Source organism: Pan troglodytes, chromosome 10 (genome assembly GCF_028858775.2).
Source record: "Pan troglodytes isolate AG18354 chromosome 10, NHGRI_mPanTro3-v2.0_pri, whole genome shotgun sequence".
Taxonomy (NCBI): Eukaryota; Metazoa; Chordata; class Mammalia; order Primates; family Hominidae; genus Pan; species Pan troglodytes.
Window position 1 is genome coordinate 52,009,554 of NC_072408.2, and position 20,554 is coordinate 52,030,107.

General features: G+C 41.5%; 1 protein-coding gene across 6 annotated transcripts in view; it reads right to left on the bottom strand.

The window, feature by feature from the left end:
• Positions 1-11,885, bottom strand: part of TMEM117 (transmembrane protein 117) — a 548,703-nt gene extending 536,818 nt beyond the window's left edge. For 2 of the 6 annotated variants that reach the window (XM_063785727.1, XM_009425571.5), the window contains exons 1-2: positions 11,524-11,644; positions 2,795-3,099 (exon numbers count right to left, since the gene is read on the bottom strand). Coding sequence is in view for 4 of the 6 variants with exons in the window: in XM_509012.8 (XP_509012.2) it covers positions 2,795-3,071 (277 nt within the window). In the remaining 2 variants the exon portion in view is untranslated. Of the gene's footprint in view, positions 1-2,794; positions 3,100-11,137; positions 11,394-11,523 lie in introns of those variants that run through there. The other 4 variants (XM_054664331.2, XM_016923596.4, XM_509012.8 and 1 more) reach the window with 3 other exon arrangements.
• Positions 11,886-20,554: the final 8,669 nt, after the last annotated feature.

Consider the following 20,554-nt stretch of genomic DNA (forward strand, 5'->3'; position numbering starts at 1 on the left):
TTGTTTCCAATACAGCAAGCCTGAGCAGTCCCCACCCAGATGAATCATGCTGAAATTCTCTTCTGGATGACTGAGCTCTCAAAAAGAACACTGCTCAACAATCCAGATTGGTATCATTCAAATTTATAGTGGCTAACAATCTTCATGATAATCAGCAACCCTTTCATTTGTTCTGAGTCAGTTCACTTCCCAACTCCCTAGGGCCACTGTTCCAAACCTTGACCACTTCCTTAAACCCCTTGCATCATCAAGCCCCTCCATCTTTATCATCGGATCTTCTTTTTCACAGTAAAACAGAGGTTATCAGGTTAAACAGATATCAGGTTATCAGGTTCAACAGAGAGAAGAATATTCACCTTCCTGTTTCTATACCTCAAAAATACCTAATATAGTACCAATCTTTATCTCACCCATGCCTATATTTGAGAAACCAGGGTCTCTCCTCTTGTCCTCTCTAAGCCACCATTTCTACCTGTGTCTTAAGTCCCAGACCACAGAAACCTTCAGAGATGCTATCTTTCATCTATATCTTTTTATCTCCACTTTAATCTAGCTCCTTCTCCCACAAATATCAACAGGTCGATTAATCTTATCCCCCAAATAAAACTATCTGCCCCACCACCAACAACAAAATTTTCCCTTGGCCCTTCTTCCATTTTTAGCACTTCTCCATTTCTTTCTTCTAGTTTCTCACCAAATGTCTAGAAACTATGTGCATCTACACATATGTGTACATTTTATACATATATGCACAAGACGATATAAAATATGTACATTTTATGTATTTATATAATAGAAACAGATGGCAATAATTTGAGGAACAGAGAAAAATACATACATAATACTACGTGTATGTGTGTGTGTATGGATAGTTATTTATTTATTTATTCCTTAAAACATTGCCATGGTTTCTAACCCAACCTCTAGACCAAAAATACCTTCAGTAAGTCACCTATTTATCTTATCACTGCTAAGTCCAAAGCTCTATTATTACATTCTCTTCCTAATTGACCCAGCTACAGCACTCAAAACTACTTTCTTTTCCCCCATTGCATACAGAGTATACATTTATTTGTTTAGTCTTTCTCTCTCCTGTAGGAAGTAAGTTTTTATGAAGGCAAAGACCTTGCCTGCTTGATTCACTGTCTAGAATTTTGTCTGGCATGTAATAAGCGATGAACATCTATTGAATAAATACCACCTACCTCTAGGCAAAAATCGGTTAGTTCAGAGGTGGGAACCAAACCCTGAGACAACTTCACACTCTTCCCTGAGAGTTTAAACTTGAGACCAGGAAAGTCAACCCAGTCTCTCTAGGTAATAAAAATTCATTTTCAGTGTAAAAGGAGAATAAAGCAGATATTATAGAGAAAGTGAGACAAACAGCATCATAACAGATGTCAAGCCCTTGGTTTCATTTATCCCAATGTCCCAATGTCCCTGTCACTTCATTCTACCCTCAGTCTCTGAAATATCCTAACATCCTTATAGTAAGTTACCTTTTTAACTTAAACTAATTTAGTCTCTTCTTCTGTCATTATCAAGAGATCCCTTACTACTATTCTTTGGTTGGATAGGCTCAAAATAAACATCCTAAAGCCAATGTTCAAAAAAAAAAGAGAGAGAGAGTAAAAGTTTATAGTTCCAACTCCCTGAATGAACAATATGTGTAAAATATATTTAATGAAAATGTGCTGTGATATGGAGGCATTTTTTTATGATTTATAAACTCTCTACAACACTTTGGTACTATTTATGGGGGGAAAAGCTATTTTCATGTTCATATCTTCTCTAAATAAGATTACGTATATATCACCATGGAATACTACGTAGCCATAAGAAAAGATGAGTTCATGTCCTTTGCAGGGACATGGATGCAGCTGGAAACCATCATTCTGAGCAAACTATCACAAGGAAAGAAAACCAAACACCACATGTTCTTGCTCATAGGTGGGAGCTGAACAATGACAACACTTGGACACAGGGTGGGGAACATCATACCCCAGGCCCTGTCATGGGGTTGGGGGAGGGGGGAGGGATAGCATTAGGAGAAATACCTAATGTAAATGTTGAGTTAACGGGTGCAGCAAACCAACATGGCACATGTATACCTATGTAACAAACCTGCACATTGTGCACCTGTACCCTAGAACTTAAAGTATAATAAAAAAATTTTTTTAAATAAAAAAAAGTTTTTAAAAAATGACTAGGTATATATTCATTTTATCTCTAATGCTCTTTTTTTTTTTTTTTTTTTTTTTTGAGATGGAGTCGTGCTGTGTCACCCAGGCTGTAGTGCAGCGGTGCAATCTTGGCTCACTGCAACCTCCGCCTCCCAGGTTCAAGCGATTCTCCCACCTCAGCCTCTCAAGTAGCTGGGATTACAAACATGTGCCACCACGCCTGGCTATTTTTTGTATTTTTAGTAGAGATGAGGTTTCACCATGTTTGCCAGGCTGATCTCAAACTTCTGACCTCAAGTGATCTGCCCACCTTGGCCTCCCAAATTGGTGGGATTACTGGCGTGAGCCACCACACCTGGCCTAATGCTATTTTTTTTTAATGAAGTTTGGTACTAATTTTACCTCGTGCTAATTTTCCTTAGACAGTAGGAAAAGTAAACCATTAACAGAGAGTAGTTGAAGAACCCAATTACAACCATGCATAACAACTTAAGGCAGGAGGACAAACTAAAATGCCTCCTACATTGGCACTTAGAAATAGCAAAGTTGTATCTTGGAGAATAGAAATTAAATAATTAGTGATATTACATTTCATGGGTCATGGTACTTACCAAACAAACGCTGATGGAACAGAAATTTGCCAGCTATTAGTCCTGTGAGAATGGCAAGCAGCCATAGAAGCACCTTCAAAATCCTCCAGCCAACTCCTCTAGGGTATTTATTTGTAACAAATGAAAAACAGTTTCCAACAACAATAACATTGGCTTCTGTTTGGCTATGAGAAACTGGGTCCTCCGCAAATATTAAGAAGTTAAAGAAGATCACCAAGTAAGCCACAATCATGCGAGACCAGGGATGCTGGAAATAGTAACGAAAGTCTTTACCCATTCTTCAGAACTCCCAGTTCGTAGTTTACCTGTATAAGAAAAGATAGATAGGGTTAGAGGAGGAAAACAAGTAGTGGCTTTCTTCTTTTTATCAGTTCAGGTTTATAACAGTTCCATAAAAATGTATTTGGAAAAGATGATACCTGTTCCTACTCATGGCTCCAAGACAAGTCTGAGAATGAGGAAAGCGAATACTGTCCCTTCCCTAACATCTAATCATACCTCTGATCATCTGGGGACTTAGGAAAGAAAAACAATGAAAGAGTATGGGGAGACAATGGGATGTGAGAGGGCAGAACACTGTCCAAAATTGGGATGGTGACCAAGATGACATGTAGAGGCCCTCCCAGGCGGAAATGCAGAGGTGGCACAACCATGGCTCATTGCAGCCTCCACCTCCTGGGCTCAAGTGATCCTCCCACCTCAGCCTCCCCAGTAGCTGTGGCCACAGGCATGTGCCACCACGCCTGGTTAACTTTTGTATTTTCTGTAGAGACAGGGTTTCTCCATGTTGGTCTTGAGCTTCTGGGCTCAAATGATCTGCCCACCTAAAGTTGCCAAAGTGCTGGAATTACAGGTGTGAGCCACCATACTCGGCCTCCTCTTTTTGATTATTACAAAATCAAAACAATATAGAGGTAAAATGAGCATATATTAACAAAAGTTAAACAATATTCTCTCCTCTGCCCAAATCCCTCTCCTCAGAGTTATGATTGCTTATGAATTTGGTGTAATTACTTTCAGATCTTCTTCTAAACATTGACAAATGTATACAGGTGAATAAACTTTTATTAAAATGTTCACAGCCTAATTATCAAATAATTTCAATAGAGAGTAAGTTCTATGAAATAGCTAAGTCTACAGTAGAGTAGTAGCCCACAGAAAGGACTGGGCAACTTTGCATTGGGTGAATGAGAATAAAGAGGAAGATTTCACAAAGGATATCCCCAAGTTTAAGGTTGGAGGATTAGTAGAATTTTTTTACTAGTGAAGAAGGGTAAGATAGAAGGCAAGCCACTCTAGGCAGTGGCTACGGCACATCCAAAGGCACAGAGCACTGCAAAATATGTAATATGCCCACAGTAGTAGGTCCTAACCTGAATATGTGCACTGGAAGTACATAGCTGTCTTAAAAAGAAAATGTTCAGGCCCACCTCCAAAGTCTTGCTTAGCTCCTCCTTCTTCCCTCTTTGGGAACCAGCCTGCCCATAAAAAACACAAGCTGTAACTTCCACATGAAGAGATCTGTCTGGGTCCACCAGGGCTTGTAAGTGGATGATTATGTCTATCTAATTCTGGGGTTTGGACTTTGTGAGCCCATTTGGCTCTCAGACTAAACTATGTCTGTTTTTCAGCAATAACACTGATTAAATCTTAGATATCAAAAATAATACAGACAAAAATTTGACTGCCATCTGCCAATTCATTTTTCTTCTCTCCCAGTTTAGTTAGAATTCAGAAAGGGAAGAGGGGGAAGAGGGGGAAGAGGGTCCTTTACAAAGCCTACAGCAGTTTGCACGCCAGGCTCTGTGCTGGATGTCTGCGTGTATCATTGTATCATTTTTGTCATAACAACCCCCTGAAATACTGTTATTATCATTCCTGTCACTTCATTTTACAGGGTGGAAATTGGGGCTGACACAGATTTTGTAACTTGCCCAAAGTCACCTAGCAGGAGAGCTCTGATCTGAGCCTCTGAGGCTGACTCCAGGTGCTGATCACCATTCTCTGCAGACAGCCAGATCAACTCCTTGCACCTTCCTTGCCTAGAGAGCAGGCCCAGGTCCCAGTCCCAGGGATGCCATCCCTTAAATGTCTTCTGGAGACATGTTCTTCTCCAGACACAATTATAATAACTCTGTAATATATCTACTTCTAATGCATAAAAAAAAAATTGTGTGTGTGCGTGCACGTGTGTGTGTGTGTGTGTGTTGAGAAAGAATCCTTTATAAACCCTGAACACTTGGTGGGGGGAGTATCCATTAATAAATATTCTCACTTTATACATGACTGAAATCACAAAGACCATGCCACAAGCCTGAAGTAAGTCAATGGAAGATCTGAGATAGCCTCCAAGGCTCCTGAGTCCCAATCCAATATTCTGGGCTGACGAATGCCAATTCAACCCACAATCTTAGTTAATGAGGACTTGTCATGACTATTTTACAAAAGCAATATAAACATTGGCAATATAAACATTGGCAATAGAATTCAGCCAAGCAAACAGTGACTGTGCCTTGGATTCATAAGCCTTCTAAGCAATTTTAAGTCCCTTGTTATCTTTGTGAACACTCAGAAATCTGTCCCCAGGGGCTATAGCTTGGACCACCTAGGAATGGTGACTACCTCAAGAGTCTTGTTTTTGTTTTCATATTTTTCAGTATGAGGCTCATTACCTGCTATAGCAGCAGAAACTTACATGTGTGACTCTCACACCAAAGAGAGCAGAGCAAGTAGTGAAGAACAAAAAAATGAACTTTTATGTGTTTTCATGATATTCAATGTGTAAGAATGCCAGAATAGGTTGGTTTTGAACTCGATTTCACACAACAGTTTTGGAAGTGTCCAAAGACCACCACTACAAAAAAAATTCATCACTGGTCACCAGTGAGTCATGAAAAAGAAATAGTTCCCATATGCCCATCAGAACTAGAAAGGAGTATTATTTAAGAAGCTGTTATTACAGGATGCTGTTGCTTCTTTCGCCAGTGAAGAATTCTGATATGGTTGCTATCACCACCTCCCCTCCCACCATGAACACACAGAATTAAGGCAGTAGGATTTAGAAATACTACTGAAATACCATTATTATCATTCCTATCACTTCATTTTACAGAGAGGAAACTGAGGCTCACATGGACTTTGTAACTGGCCCAAAGTCACCTCTCAGAAGGGCTGTGATCTGAGCCTCTGAGGCTGACTCCAGGGCCTGATCACCATTTCCTGCAGACGGCCAGATCAATTCCAATACATATAATCTTGACTCTTTTTTTAAATACACGCATTTTGGAGGCTAGCACATACTTATTTTCTTGTTGTTTTTAACTTCGGAAACTTGCTTCGTGGGCTATGTAATGTCCACATGCTCAAGTTAAATTAGAACATTCAAAAAATTTCTGAGACAGCTGTTTCTCTCCAGCATTTATATTATTTAGGGAAGAGAACTATAGCATTGAGCAATAATCCTGCACTAGTACATGATCTTATTTAATTACCACAGTAATGCCATGAATGCTACTATCACTGCCACATTACAGGGAAGAAAACAAAGGCTCAGAGCAGTTGCTGCCTGTTTAATTTACATAACAAGTGGAAACATCAGGATTTGAATCCAGACTTACACCTAGCCCTTAATCTTTCTAATATACCACAAAGCTCGAAGTGTTTCTTCCAGTAAGATATTTCCCATCATGCTTACAGCTCATTCTTTATTTCCACTAACAATTTCAACTAGCAGAACAAAACAGGGCCCCATTATTGATCATTTAAGCTGGCTGGAATTTATTCTTGCCTCATAATTCTGAAGTTGAAGTGATATCTTCTAGAGGGTCCCAAATTTCAAACCCTTACATAATAATTTGAATTAAACCTCTGCTTATCCTCACTTCATGACTTCGTACACAGGCTGCAAATGTTTGCCTAGTCCTCTCAGCCCTACTTTCTAGTTCCTTAGGTACCCCAATATTATCCAGAGAACCAAAACTGTTTTCACCTCTGTAGTGCACATAAAACATCTTTACAATCAGTGTGATCATTTGGTGTATCTACTGTTAATTTAAATGCAGGCTTGAGGCTGTTCAAATGGACTATGTTACACAGGGCACATAGTCTGCAAAACCTTTCCATTTTTAAAAATTCTTTTCTATAACCACAGATGAGAATGAGCTTTTATCTTAGCTCCTGGCTCACTATAGTGAAATTATCTATGTATGTGTTTGTCTCCCTCACTTGATCATAAGCTCCTCAGAGAAGTGGCTGTTTACTGCCAGGGCACAGCACAATACTGGGCTCATATTGGGTGATCAGTAGGCATCTACTGGATGAGCTGAGTGCTACACTCACAAAGAGAAGCTCCCTCATTGTTTAGGTGAGATGAGAAGGTGGAGCAACCTGCCATTCAACTTCCGCTAAGGCAAACAAAGCGAAGAGAAGCAGTGGAGTCCAAGGACTGCATTGATGACGTGGCCAGTAACAATACTAATGCACCCCCCCTCAACTCCCTCTCATTTCAGCACGAGGTGTTAAATTAATATTTCTAAGGCTAACATTTATTAAGCACATACTATATACCAGATACTATGCTGATAAGCTTTACAAGCATCTCTTAAATTTCATAGCAACCCAATGAAGAAAATATTATTTTCCTCATTTTACAAATATTGCAACAGAGACTTAGAGTTCCGTACCTTGTAAAGAATAACAAAATTAATTTATATCAGAGCCACAATTTAAATCCAAGCCACCTGGCTTCAACACTCCATGCAATGCCTTCCACACACAGGGACATAAATTCTAAAATCTTACCCTTTACGTTAGTTAGAAAAATAAAGCCATCTGATATTAAAAAAAAAAAATCATAGTACTTCTATTTTGTGCAAAGGCACAAAGGAAACCGCCTGGGGCTGATGTAGAGATGTATCACTAGTTCTGTGTAGCTGGAACACTGGGTGCTTGGAGTTATCCTGTGAGAGTTAAGGATAATTTGGAGCCAGTCCAGCAAAGATTATCCAAAAGTGTTGGTCTGTATTTTACTGAAAATAGAGAATTATCAAAAGTTTCAGAGCAAAAGAGTGCTGATCATCATATAAAAGTGATGATGTACAGATTTGTTAATTCCATAATAACATTCATTCATTCATTTGTTCAATATTTACCAGTTGCCTATTTTTTGCCAGGCACTGGCCTATGTGCTAGGGTAACTACCAGACAAAGTCCTGTTGCCATGCATCTGATAGTTTCTTTGAGGGAAACAGATATTAAACAGATAAAAAATAAACACAGTATTTAAGAAAGTTCATAGAGAAAATTAAAGCAAGGAAAAGTTAACAGGGAGTGTCAGGTGTGAGGGAAGTTGAAGACCTCATTATAAGGTGACATTAGAAGACAGGCATGAAAGAAGGGAGAGAAGCCAGCAGCTATCTAGGGAAAGTGTGATCCAGATAGAGGGAACAAAACTGGGAAAGGCCATTGTTGGGTGCACATTTAGAGCAAATTAAGGATCGTTAAGGAGGGCAGTATGACTGGATGGGGAGCAGGTGCAGGGGAGTATGAAAGAGATTAGGTACAGGAGGTAGCATCTGATCATGAGCAGGCCTTGAAGCCCTCGTATGTGGGCTTTCACCCTGAGTGGGATAGGAAGTAGAGGAGGGACACAATCTGACTTATATGACAGAAAGGCCTGTCTGTTTCCTGGTTGAAAATATTTTGTAAGAAAGGAGGGCAAGGAACAGAAGCAGGGAAGCTACTGAGGAAGCCGTTGCCAAAGATGCAGCAACTTGGACCAAGCAGAGAGAAATTAAGGCAGTTTAAACAACTCTGGTTCTGGACACATTCAAAAATAACTAATAAGATTTACTAACACATTGGATGTAGATGTGACCTAGGCAAAATCCAGAATGGAACTGCCATTTCCTGAGATACAAAATGCATTTCCTGAGATGGAAAATGCATTTCCTGAGATGAAGAGGGATGCAGTAGATATAGACAGCAAACTTGTAATTAACACTTTTTAGTGCTTTTAGGGGTTGGGCTCTTGGAAAGCACTATCCATGTATTCTCTCAATTATTCCTGATACCTGCCATTTGGATTTACCAGTGAAGAAACAGAAATTCAGAGAGGTTATGATCTGTCCAGGGTCATAAAGCTACCAGCTGACAGAAACAGGCACGACTACCTCTATATAACCCCAAAGTTATTACTCTTAGTTACCATTGTGTGAAGTATAAAACACAGAATAAAATTCCAATGGGAAGGAAGTAAGAGTAAGTACTAAGTGATGACTTGAATCTAGTAGGCCCTCAATAGATATTTGCTGATGGATGAATAAATGAATAAACAGATGTATGGATAACACATAACAGACCAGCCTGGGTGAGGGAAAAAAAAACAAAAAACAAAACTGGAAGACTCCATTCCAGAGAGAGTAGAGTCTGGATAATACATATCCAAATCTGCAAAAGGATAAATGGAAGAAAGGTGAAAAACCAAATATATGGAATGTCCTCAAAGAGCTACAAACTTTCAAAAGCAATCTCAGGTGGCAAAACATCATTTCTGTTTTTGTCTATTAGTGGTATGGGGATGTGGGGGTGGGGAGAGGCAGAGCCCACAAGGGGTATGAAAAGTCTTATACTTACTTTCCAACCTACCTGGTCTCACACACACACATATGTACACATACACACAGAACAGTCCTGAGGTAATGACAGGTCTGAGTACATTATCTTAAATTGTTAGATAAAAAGGCAGGAAAAGATTATACATAGCATTTTACATAATGCAAGTGCCTAATACAGGTTAAAAAAAAAACACAAATAGCAATAATAACAGAAATGAAGTTAGAACTTCTTACTTTTAGTCTAATACAAAAGACCACAGGGGCTTTTAAATAAAAAGCAACCTTTTAAGTCAATCAATAAAACCACCATAAGTGGTTCTGATAGATTCCAGGATAATATTTGTGGTACCTTAGCTAATTTAGAGGTTTACATCTATAAATCACTTCCTAGATTTTCTCTTCACATTGTCTCAACCTTTAAGTGATTTTTCTTCCCTTGCTCCTATCCTGCAGTCCTTGGGTAAACAAATTGCTTAATCAATGCAAGTTTTTAAAACAGCAACTCCAAAAGCAAAGTAGGTCTAGGGGTCCTCTGAACAGAGAAAACTCTCTATTGAAATGGCAAAATATTTACGAGCCCGAGCACATTATAAAGTTAAAATATAATCACTACTATATCCTTTAAAAATCTTTAGACCTCCTTTTCAGTGATTTGTTTGCAATAAGGAATTGCCAGCCCAGAGCAGTGGCTCACACCTGTAATGTCCGCATTTCCGGAGGCCAAGGCGGGTGGATCACGAAGTCAAGAGTTCGAGACCATCCTGACCAACATGGTGAAACCCCATCTCTACTAAAAATACAAAAATTAGCCAGGCATGGTGGCGCGTGCCTGTAATCCCAGCTACTCAGGAGGCTGAGGCAGGAGAATCCCTTGAACCCGGGAGGCGGAGGTTGCAGTGAGCTGGAAATCATGGCACTGCACTCCAGCCTGAGCGACAGAGCCCGACTCCATGAAAGAAAGAAAGTCAGAAATTAAAGAAAAGAAATTGCCATGATCATATTCCAAACACAATGCCAAAGAAAAACACATTTAATGAATTAAATAGAATTCATGTGAAAAGTTAATTTTTTAATGACAGCTTAAAGAAACATAGATAAAACTGACAAGAGCCAGTTTCTCATCACACTGATCAGATGGAGGGTGGAATAGGAGGGATAAATGCCTGAGACAAAATGTCAAAATCCATAATTACTTTTAAACTATAAAGACTTGGGGGATAAAAGAAAGTATATCCATGGTCAAATGTCAATACTTTACCAAAAAAAATGGGGTTTACAGGGATTCAACTACTTTTATATTCAATAAATTGGAAGACCTTGTTTCTGAAGCCAAAACAAAACCCTGTAGCTTCCTAGAAGTCCTTCCTTGGATTTCAGACAATACATCATTTATAATTGGGGGCAATACATACCCTTATATTCAACACACTTTTACTCATTTTTTTTTCCTTTTTGGTTCCTGATAAGCATGTGATGTTTACTCCCGTGTCTCTCTCTCTCTCTCTCACACGCACACCCACACACACATACACACACTTCATTGTTCCACAGAGGGTAGAACACACTTGTGGGCCTGTGGCATTTTCAAAAATAGGAATGAAAAAAATAGTTTTATTTAGTCACGATGAAGTTAGCAAACACCCAAACACCCAAGTCTTTGTTTTGTTCCCAAGAACAACACCTACGAACTGCAACCTGTTAATTTAATTAAGAAAAATAGGGCTTTTACTCAGTTCCTAGGCTAGGAATCGCTGAAGCAAGGAAAGTTCAAGGTCTGCTCTCCCGCCGTATCTCTGCACCCTGGAGCCGGGAGTTTGAGGACTCCCACCAAGAGCCTTTCGCCCGGGAGTCTCCTCTGCCCTTAGCCAGAGGGCTGGCGCGTCCCCCCTCCCTCCTTGACACTTCACCCTGCCTCTTTGGCTGCCATCCCCAGGAAGGCAGGAGCAGAGGCGCCGGAGAATTCGGGGGCCGGGCCGGGGTTCCGCGGCTGCTTCCGCACTCGCGGGCAGTGACGAGGTGGCAGCCGGGACACGGGCGGCAGGGCCGGGAGGGCTCCGCTGCGGCTGGACCGAACGGCTGGGGAGGCTCGCCCAACGCCCGGGCCCACGTACTCACCCGAAGGGTCGCGCGGGGCGCGGGGCGACTGCACACGGGATTCGCGGTCGAGCACAGCCCTCGGCGCGCCGGCGGCCTCGCTGGGAAGCGCGGCGAGACGGGCCGGCGGCGTCGCTGCCGCTGCTGCTGTCACGGAGCTATAAATACCGGCTCGGCCCACACCCGCCGCCGCCTACGCCGGGCGCCCTCCGCGCCGGTGCTTCACCGCGCCGCGTTCCCGCCGCAAAGTCCGCGGCCGCGGGCCGGGCAACGCGAGCGCAAGGGCACCGGCGCCGCGCAGGTGACCGCGATCATGCCAGCTGTGTGCAACCTCTGCAGCTGGAGGCATGGCTTCTCCCCGCCCCCGCCCTCTCGCCCGCACCACAGGCTGACTCCAGCCCGCGGGCCGCGTGCGCCACGGGCCGAGCCTGCCCGGGCCGGCCCGCCTCTGCAGAGCGGCAGCTGCAGGCGAGGGACGGACTCAGGAACCTGGTGGGGGTTGGGGGGCGGCTGACAGAAAATCCACCATCCTGCAGGGAACCAATGAGGGTCCCACTGGAATGTCCTCGAAGAGCTACAAACTTTCGAAAGCAATCTGAGGTCGCAAAACATGATTTCTGTTTTTGTCTGTTGGTGGTGTGGGGATGTGGGGGTGGGGAGAGGCAGAGCCCATGAGGAGTATGAGAAGTCTTCCACTTACTTTCCAACCTGCCTGGTATCACACACACACACATATGCACACATACACACATTCATACACACATAGAGATGCACAAATACACTCATGCATACATATGTATACACACATAAGCACACGTATACACATGCATACACACATATGTACATCAGCACACATACTCATGTACAATTTTTAAAGTTTTTGCAGTCTGAGGCTCTCCGGAGCCTATCATTCTATGATACCTAAATGATACCTCTGCAGCATAGGGCAGGAAGACCCTTTGACTACATCTGACCAATTCCTCTCTTCCTGAATGTAACCTCCTTTCCATCATGTATGTGTGGCCTCTGTTTCCTTCCACACCTAATAGCAACTGCTACCTCAGTTTACCGGTTGCTGAAAATGTGTTAACAGCTGCTATCCAGCATGCTAATATTTTGTGGTAATGGAAGTTATCACTAGTGTGTATAATCAAATGGAAAATAGGATTTCTATATGCCCTATATTAGCAAACTTATGAAGGCAGAGCAAGACCCTCCCCTGTACTGGTAGCCTGATTCAGGAATGGGTGGATGGCAAGAGGGAGAACTGAGGTGTCCGCGGATTTTAAGATGGGATGGAGAGAGCCATGCCCAAGTGCCATAGGGTAGTTTATCTGCATAGGCATAATTGGGAATTCACTGCCATACTTCCCACTAATTTGACATTTTTCTAGCTTCCAAAAATGACCATGTATATATGGATATATATATATATATATACGCCTCTCATATATATGAGAGTGAACTCAATCCACTGCGTAATCAATTGAACTACATGGGTGTCTACTAAAATGAACTTCAGTTCATCAGAACCGAAATGTCATTCAGCAGCTTGTCTTCTGTCTTCTTAAGAAATAGAACCCCCACATCCCCACACCACTGGATATATAGTAGTCAATCATTTGTGATCATTTTACAGAACTCTTAACTAGTAAGGTTCTCTTTTGTAATGCTTTAACAAGTTTTGCCAGAAAGAGTTGTTGCCTATGCTAGCACTTGGTACATTTTACTATTACAATTTTGTTGTTCTTTTTTGCAACTTCTTTTTTCTCCCACTACGCTATGAACTCTTCAAGGGCAGAGATTAAATCTTACTCATGATTGTATCCTTAGTACCTAACATAGTAAGTTATAGTAATGGCTCATAGATAGTGGATTAATTCCACATATTAGTCATTATATTCCACTGTGCTTTTATAACTGTAATTAATATTATTCTCTAAAGAATTTTTAAACTGTTACATGTGGGTAACTGTTTAACAAAGATTCCATATGCTATATTTTCCTTGGATCTCCATTTAAAGCAAGGACTCTTCAGTCAGTTAAAACTGAAAAATAGTAAAGCTTCACAAATTATACAGAATACTGAGGTCTATAATTTATTTCTTTTATTACTACTATTTTCTTTGAGACAGAGTCTCACTCTGTCCCCCAGGCTGGAGTGCAGTGGCACAATTATAGCCTACTGCAGCCTTGACCTGCTGGACTCAAGTGATCCTCCCACCTCAGCCTCCAGAGTAGATGGGACAACAGGCACACACCACCACACCTGGCTAATTTTTGTATTTTTTGTAGAGACAGGGTTTTGCCACATTGTCCAGGCTGGTCTCAAACTCCTGAGCTCAAGTGATCTGCCCACCTCATCCTCTCAAAGTGCTGAGGTTACAGGTGTGAGCCACCATGCCCAGCCTATTTTTTTTTTTTCTTTTTTAAAGAGACAGAGTCTTGCTCTGTCACCCAGGCTGGCGTGCAGTGGTGCAATCACAGCTCATTGCAACTTCAAACTCCTGGGCTCAAGCAATCCTGCTGACTCACCCTCCCAAGTAGCTGGGGCCACAGGTGCACACCACCACACCTAGCTAATTTTTTTTAATTCTGTAGAGACAGGGTCTACGTTGCCCACCTGATTGTGAACTCCTGGCCTCAAACCATCCTTCAGCCTCGGCCTCCCAAAGTGCTGGGATTTCAGGGTGAGCCACAGCACTGAGTTGAGGTCTGTAATTTATAACCCCCTGTCACCTCCAGACAAAATAAAATAAGAGAAAATAAAGGAAAAGAGGAGGCACTTTCCTTTTCATTGAGAAAGAGGCTGAAAAATATATTGTATTTCAGGGGATAGTGGGATAAAAATCATCCAGCAGCTTGTCTTCTGTCTCCTTAAGAAATAGAACTCAATCCACTCCATAATCAATTGAACTACATGAGTGTCTACTAAAATGAACTTCACTTCAGAACCGAAATGTCTGGCATCACTTACATGGAACTTGTTAGCCTACCTTTAGACCTTTAGATCTCTCTTCATATAATAATAATTTTAAGAATAAGCTCTACCAATGCTTACTATTTATTGTTGAGAAACCTCAGGACTTAGAGAGTGTAGTTCTCTAGGACCACTGCAAGGCAAAATACTGAAATGGGCAAGGCTTGTTTTCAGCATCAATGTTCCCTTTTTAACCACTGACCAAGAAGCCTGTGCCCTTTGCCTTGGTAGCCAGCCATGATCTCCAGCTCAGCCCTGTTTCAGAACTGGACAGAGGAATAGCCTCTCAGTTTGATCACAATAACAATTAGTGACAAAAGCTCAACTTATTGAAGGCTTATTGTATACCAAGCTCATTACATGTATTAAAGACCTGTGAGATAGCTGCTAAACACGGAGTATCCCTCTCTACATTTACCTTTGAGGAGACAGGCATACTGAGATTGAGTAGTTCATTCAAGATCTCACAAGTAGCCATAGTGGTAGAGTAAGGATCAGAAACCAGGCAATGTGGCTTGTCAGCCCACGTTTTAACCTCTCATCTTACATAATACTTCCTCCCCATATAAGAGGAAAGAGATGTGGCTTTTATGGTTAGGAGACCTGATATAATGAATATTGGTATAAATTCTGGCTCCACTGCTTACTCGCTATAAAGTTATACAAATTGCTACTGAAAAATTACAATAGGAATCCCCAGATCTTCCTTCTTCACCACTGAAGTGGTGAGATGTTAGATCCGGATGTGGACTTAGGAGCTCAAAGTAGGTCACTGAAATCTGTTCACAGAGAGATCTCACTCAGGATTTCAGCTACTGTTCTTCCTATTCTTCAGTCTCCTTCCATCCCAATCACTACCACACAGACCTATTAGGGGTTTTAAATGACCAACATCTATAAAACACCTGTAGTGTCTGCCATGTAATAGGTACTCAGTAAAGGCCATTCTTCCTTCCTATCAAACATTACCGTTCTATGAAAACTTTCCTCTAGGTCAAAATCAATTGGCCCAGTAGCCAGGTGGTGATTGCTTACTCACGCAGAGTTAACCACTTCTTCAGTGTTGGCCAGCAATGATTTTCAAAGGGTACAGATAGAAGTTCCAAAAAGAAACCAAGATAGTAGGGCATAAATCTCCCACTCTTTCATCCATATTTTAGCCCAAACAACTCCATTTCTTTTATATGCAGGAGTTTAGCCAATTGGCCACAGTTTCAGAGTGTCAGGGTAACAATAGAAATAGTTTTTCAAAACTCTCAGATCACACTAGTCAATCATCTGCCTACTCCACCTCCACATCTGAAGTCAACCCTGCAAATAGGCTTAAAATGTGTGTTGTTTACATATCATTCCTTTGTAAAATCTGATCCAAGAGTTAAAAAAACAGAAAGAAGTAAGGCCAGGCACAGTGGCTCACTCCTGTAATGCCAGAACTTTGAAAAAGCTGAGGTGGGCAGATCACAAGGTCAGGAGTTCAAGACCAGCCTGGCCAATATGGTGAAACCCCATCTCTACCAAAAATACAAAAATTAGCCAGGAGTGGTGGTGCGCACCTATAGTCCCAGCTACTTGAAAGGCTGAGGCAGAAGAATCACTTGAACCTGGGAGGTGGAGGTTGCAGTGAGCCAAGATTGTGCCACTGCACTCCAGCCTGGGTGACAGAGTGAGACTTGGTCTAAAAAAAAAAAAAAAAAAAAATCAGAAGTAACCACATGAGACATGATGTTTTTCCATTCACCTCACATGTCCCAGTACCTCAATAATACATTTCAGTCTTTATTAAAAAAAAAAAGAAAAAGACAAGATCAATGCTCAATGTACATTTCAAAAATTGGTGAGAGCTTTCATTATGAACCAATTTATCCTCTCTAAATGGCATTTTGAAAGCCAGGGGAAAGTATAGGTGTAATCATCAGTAACCTCTACCAAGTCAATCGGGAAATGCTTTTGTCAGTGATTAGATGGACTCTGAGCAAAACTATTTTTAACTTCCAATAGGTCAGTCGGGATGATGCTAATTACATGCTCTGAATATAAACAGCATAATTTCCTTATTGCCAAAGAGGCAAGAATAGAAATTTGCCAACCAAACACAGACAAATTATGATCCATAATTTTCTTTGGTATTTAAGGGCAATGACTCTACTGCTAGGATTTTCCTCAACAATCCTAATTTCAAGTGTTCATTCTCATTGAGCCCAATGCATGCTGATATATTTTAAGCCCCATATCCTGAATTTTGCTTGTGAAAAGATCCCATCACATGTATGCTGCTTGGAATACTAGAACCCGTGCTCTGAAATCCCCATGATGCCAACTAGTAGCAATATGATATCAAGCAAATTAATTAACCTCTTTGTACTTTAGAAGTAGCTGCTTTGCTGTCTTAGAGGGATTAAAAAATGAATGTTACACTTTTAGCATTTGGTCTGGTACGTATTAAATTTTCCATAAATGTTGGCTCTTTTTATCATCATTATTATTCATTTCACCCCTGCCCTGCTTATATTCTTCATGTCCCACAGAGTTTCTTTTACTAAAAGAACTGGTTCACCTAGCCTTGGCTTAACCCTATAAATGGCTGGGCAAAGGTACTTTTCTAAACAGTTTTCTTTTTTTTTTTTTTTTTTTGAGACAAGTGTCTTGCTCTGTTGCCCAGGCTGGAGTGCAGTGGCATGATCTCGGCTCACTGCAACCTCTGCCTCCTGGGTTCAAGCGATTCTCCTACCTCAGCCTCCTGAGTAGCTGTGATTACAGGCGTGCACCACCACGCCTGGCTAATTTTTTTTTGTATTTTTAGTAGAGACAGGGTTTCACCATGTTAGTCAGGCTGGTCTTGAACTCCTGACCTCGTGATCCACCTGCCTCGGCCTCCCAAAGTGCTGGGATTACAGGCATGATCCACCACGCCTGGCTCTAAACAGTTTTCAAAGCAAAGGAGTCATGCAAACAGAGGGTGGGCTAGCAGTCACACCAGAAATACAGCTGTTACTTGCCTGGTGGGGTGGTCAGCATCACTCCTGATTCATACACAGGGCTGTCCTGCAGAATCTATATAAATGCAGCAGTTTCTTCACAGGGCCATTCCTATTACCTTGACAGAGAGGGGCAATTGTGCTGCTGCCCTGTCCCCCTACAGTTCCTTTTTTTTTTTTTTTTTTTTTTTTGAGACAGAGTCTCGCTCTGTCACCCAGGCTGGAGTGCAGTGGCGCAATCTCGCCTCACTGCAACGTTCGCCTCCCAGGTTCAAGCACATCTCCTGCCTCAGCCTCCAGAGTAGCTGGGACTATCGGCACGCACCACCACGCCCAGCTAATTTTTGTATTTTTGGTAGAGACGGGGTTTCACCATGTTGGTCAGGCTGGTCTCAAACTCCTGACCTCGTGATCCACCCGCCTCAGTCTCCCAAAGTGCTGGGATTACAGGCGTGAGCCACTGCTCCCAGCCTACAGTTCCTTTTACTGCTTCTTGCTTTCTCCTCTGCCCCATGCTCTCTCCCACATGCACTGAGGCTCCCACTTCCAGTGTGCAGTGCTTAGATGACCTCATAAACAGGAATGTGACTGCTGGTTTTAAATGGAAAATTTGCTTTTGGGGAGTTTTGAGCTGACGTTCCCTTTCTTCGTGGTTCAAAAACAAATGATCTTTTTCTTTCTTCAAAACTTTTTTTCTTCAAAACAGACCTCAGACAAGTTTGATAGACCTAACCCAAGGTAGAAGGGAGGCTTAATCTGGGGGAACAGAATAATGTACTGGCTTCGAGAGCTCTTGACTTCATGTAAAGTACCAAATACACCACCCAATCAATGAACATCTCCAAGCAACTAGTCTATCAAGCACTTGAAAATGTTGAGGTTTCTAATATAAATACATTGTGTCTATTTCCTTAGGGTACTCATCATCTAAATGAGCAGACAATAGATGGCTTATAATCACCATAAATAGTAATGCAAGGTTACAGATGATCGGGGCTAAATGCATTGTACTGACCATAAAGGCTACAGAAATCTGAAATGGGAAAATAAAACTATCCCTAAGAATTGCTGTAGAAAGCCAGACAGAAGAAGTTTGAAGCAAACATTGAAGGATAAGGAGAATTCAGATACACAGTAATGGGGGAAGAAAGAAATTCCAGGCAATGAGGAGCAGCACAGAAACAGTAATGATAGCTGGGTACAGTAGCATGCCCTTATAGTCCCAGCTACTTAGGAGGCTGAGGCAGGAGGAAGGCTTGAGCTCAGAAGTTCGAGACCAACCTGGGCAACAAAATAACAAGGTCCTGTCTCTTTAAAAAAACAAAAATAAAAAATCCCAATGTCCAAGGCTCTAATTACCAAAAGGCTCTCAATTAACAAGTGCTGAAGCAGGGGAGAAAGACAGCAAAAAGGGTAGGAAAGAAAGGAGGGAAAGACGAAGAAAAAAAGCCAGAAGGAGCCAGAATGTTGTGGTCCATTCACAAGAGCAGGGACTCATGGGGGATAGTGAAATATATCATTTGTAGTAGTAGGAAAAAACAGATTGTTGAGAATGGACTTCTCAGGTCCAGCCATTTTATCAGTAAGGGGATGGGGGCAGGGACTCAGGATAGAGGAGGATAAAATAGAAGTCAAGGGAAATAATTGGCACCAGGAATTTTAAATAATAAGAAACGAAAATTATTTCTTTGTTTCATGACAAGGGTTATAAGTACCAGTTGCCATGAAATGAAAAACAGTAAGAGCCATCCTCTCCCCATGGACTGGAAGGGCTGGTCTCTCTGCCTCTCAAGGGTTAAGGGGAGCAACCCCCTACCCCCAGTATTTCATATGAAGGAATAAGGTAGGGGGGCTGGAATGCCTTCTTCCAATGAGCTACCTGAGACATGTCTGAGGCCCTTCCTGCATCATAGCTGCTGAGCCCTGAGGCCTGGCTGGCCCATTCTTCTGAGTTTTAGGATGCCATTAAAGAGCTGAATCTCACAGAGTACATTATCTGCTCATAGTGAGCACTCATATGCTTTAGGTATTATAATAATACTCAAAATATTGTAGACTAAGGTACAATTCCCATATCCTCTTTTTCTCAAGTTAGCATATATCTCCTATCCTCACTGTATTCATTTTCCAGGCTGCCCTAACAAATTACCACAAACTTGGTGGTTTAAGAAAACAGAAATGTATTTTCTCACAGTTCTAGGGACTAGAAGTGTAAAATTATCTGTGCCAGTAGGATCACATTCCCTCTGAAGGTTCTAGAAGAGAATATTCCTTGTCTCTTGCAGCTTCTGGTGGTTCCTGGTATTCCTTGACTTGCAGACGCATCACTCCAATTTGTACTTCCATCTTCACGCGTCCTCTCTTCTGTGTCTGTGTGTTCAAATCTCTATCTTCTCTTAGAAAGGCACATTGTTGGGTTTAGGGCTCACTCCAAATCCAGGAAGATTTCTTCTTGAGATTTAACTAATTACATCCGCAAAGACTCTATTTCCAAATAAGATCACATTCTGAGGTTCCAAGTGGACATGAATTTTGGGTGGGGGGCAGGACACTATTCAGCCCACTACATCACATTTTTAAATAAGCAACTGTCCCTCATCTATATGTCATAATTTTACTTATACCAGTCATTTCTTCAATATGGGGTAAAAATACATGAAAGAAGTCTAAAAATACATAAAAGAAGTCATTTACTTAATGATAAAGATAATGTGTTTTTGTAAATATCCCCCCCCAAATAATGTTATTTACATCTCTCACATTTACTCCAGCATTGTACAGCACTGGGTTTTTATTTTGCTTCTATCTGCTGAGGTATGTTAGGCCTCTGAATGCCAAAGTATTGCATGTTAATTATGCTACCATTCCAAAATGTAAAACCATCATTTTCAGGAAGCTCTTCTGTGTCAGGCATTTCAATGTTCTGCCAATTTGGTGGTGAGAAAGATAAAGCTCAAGGCTCAAACAGCTTATTGTAATGAGTGAACAGACAGTAAATACAAAATGCATAATGATGTAATGTTAGACTGTGAGACGTGCTATTAAGAAAAATAGGTAGAATCAGAGCATCAAGAAGGATGTGGGTGACAATTTTAGA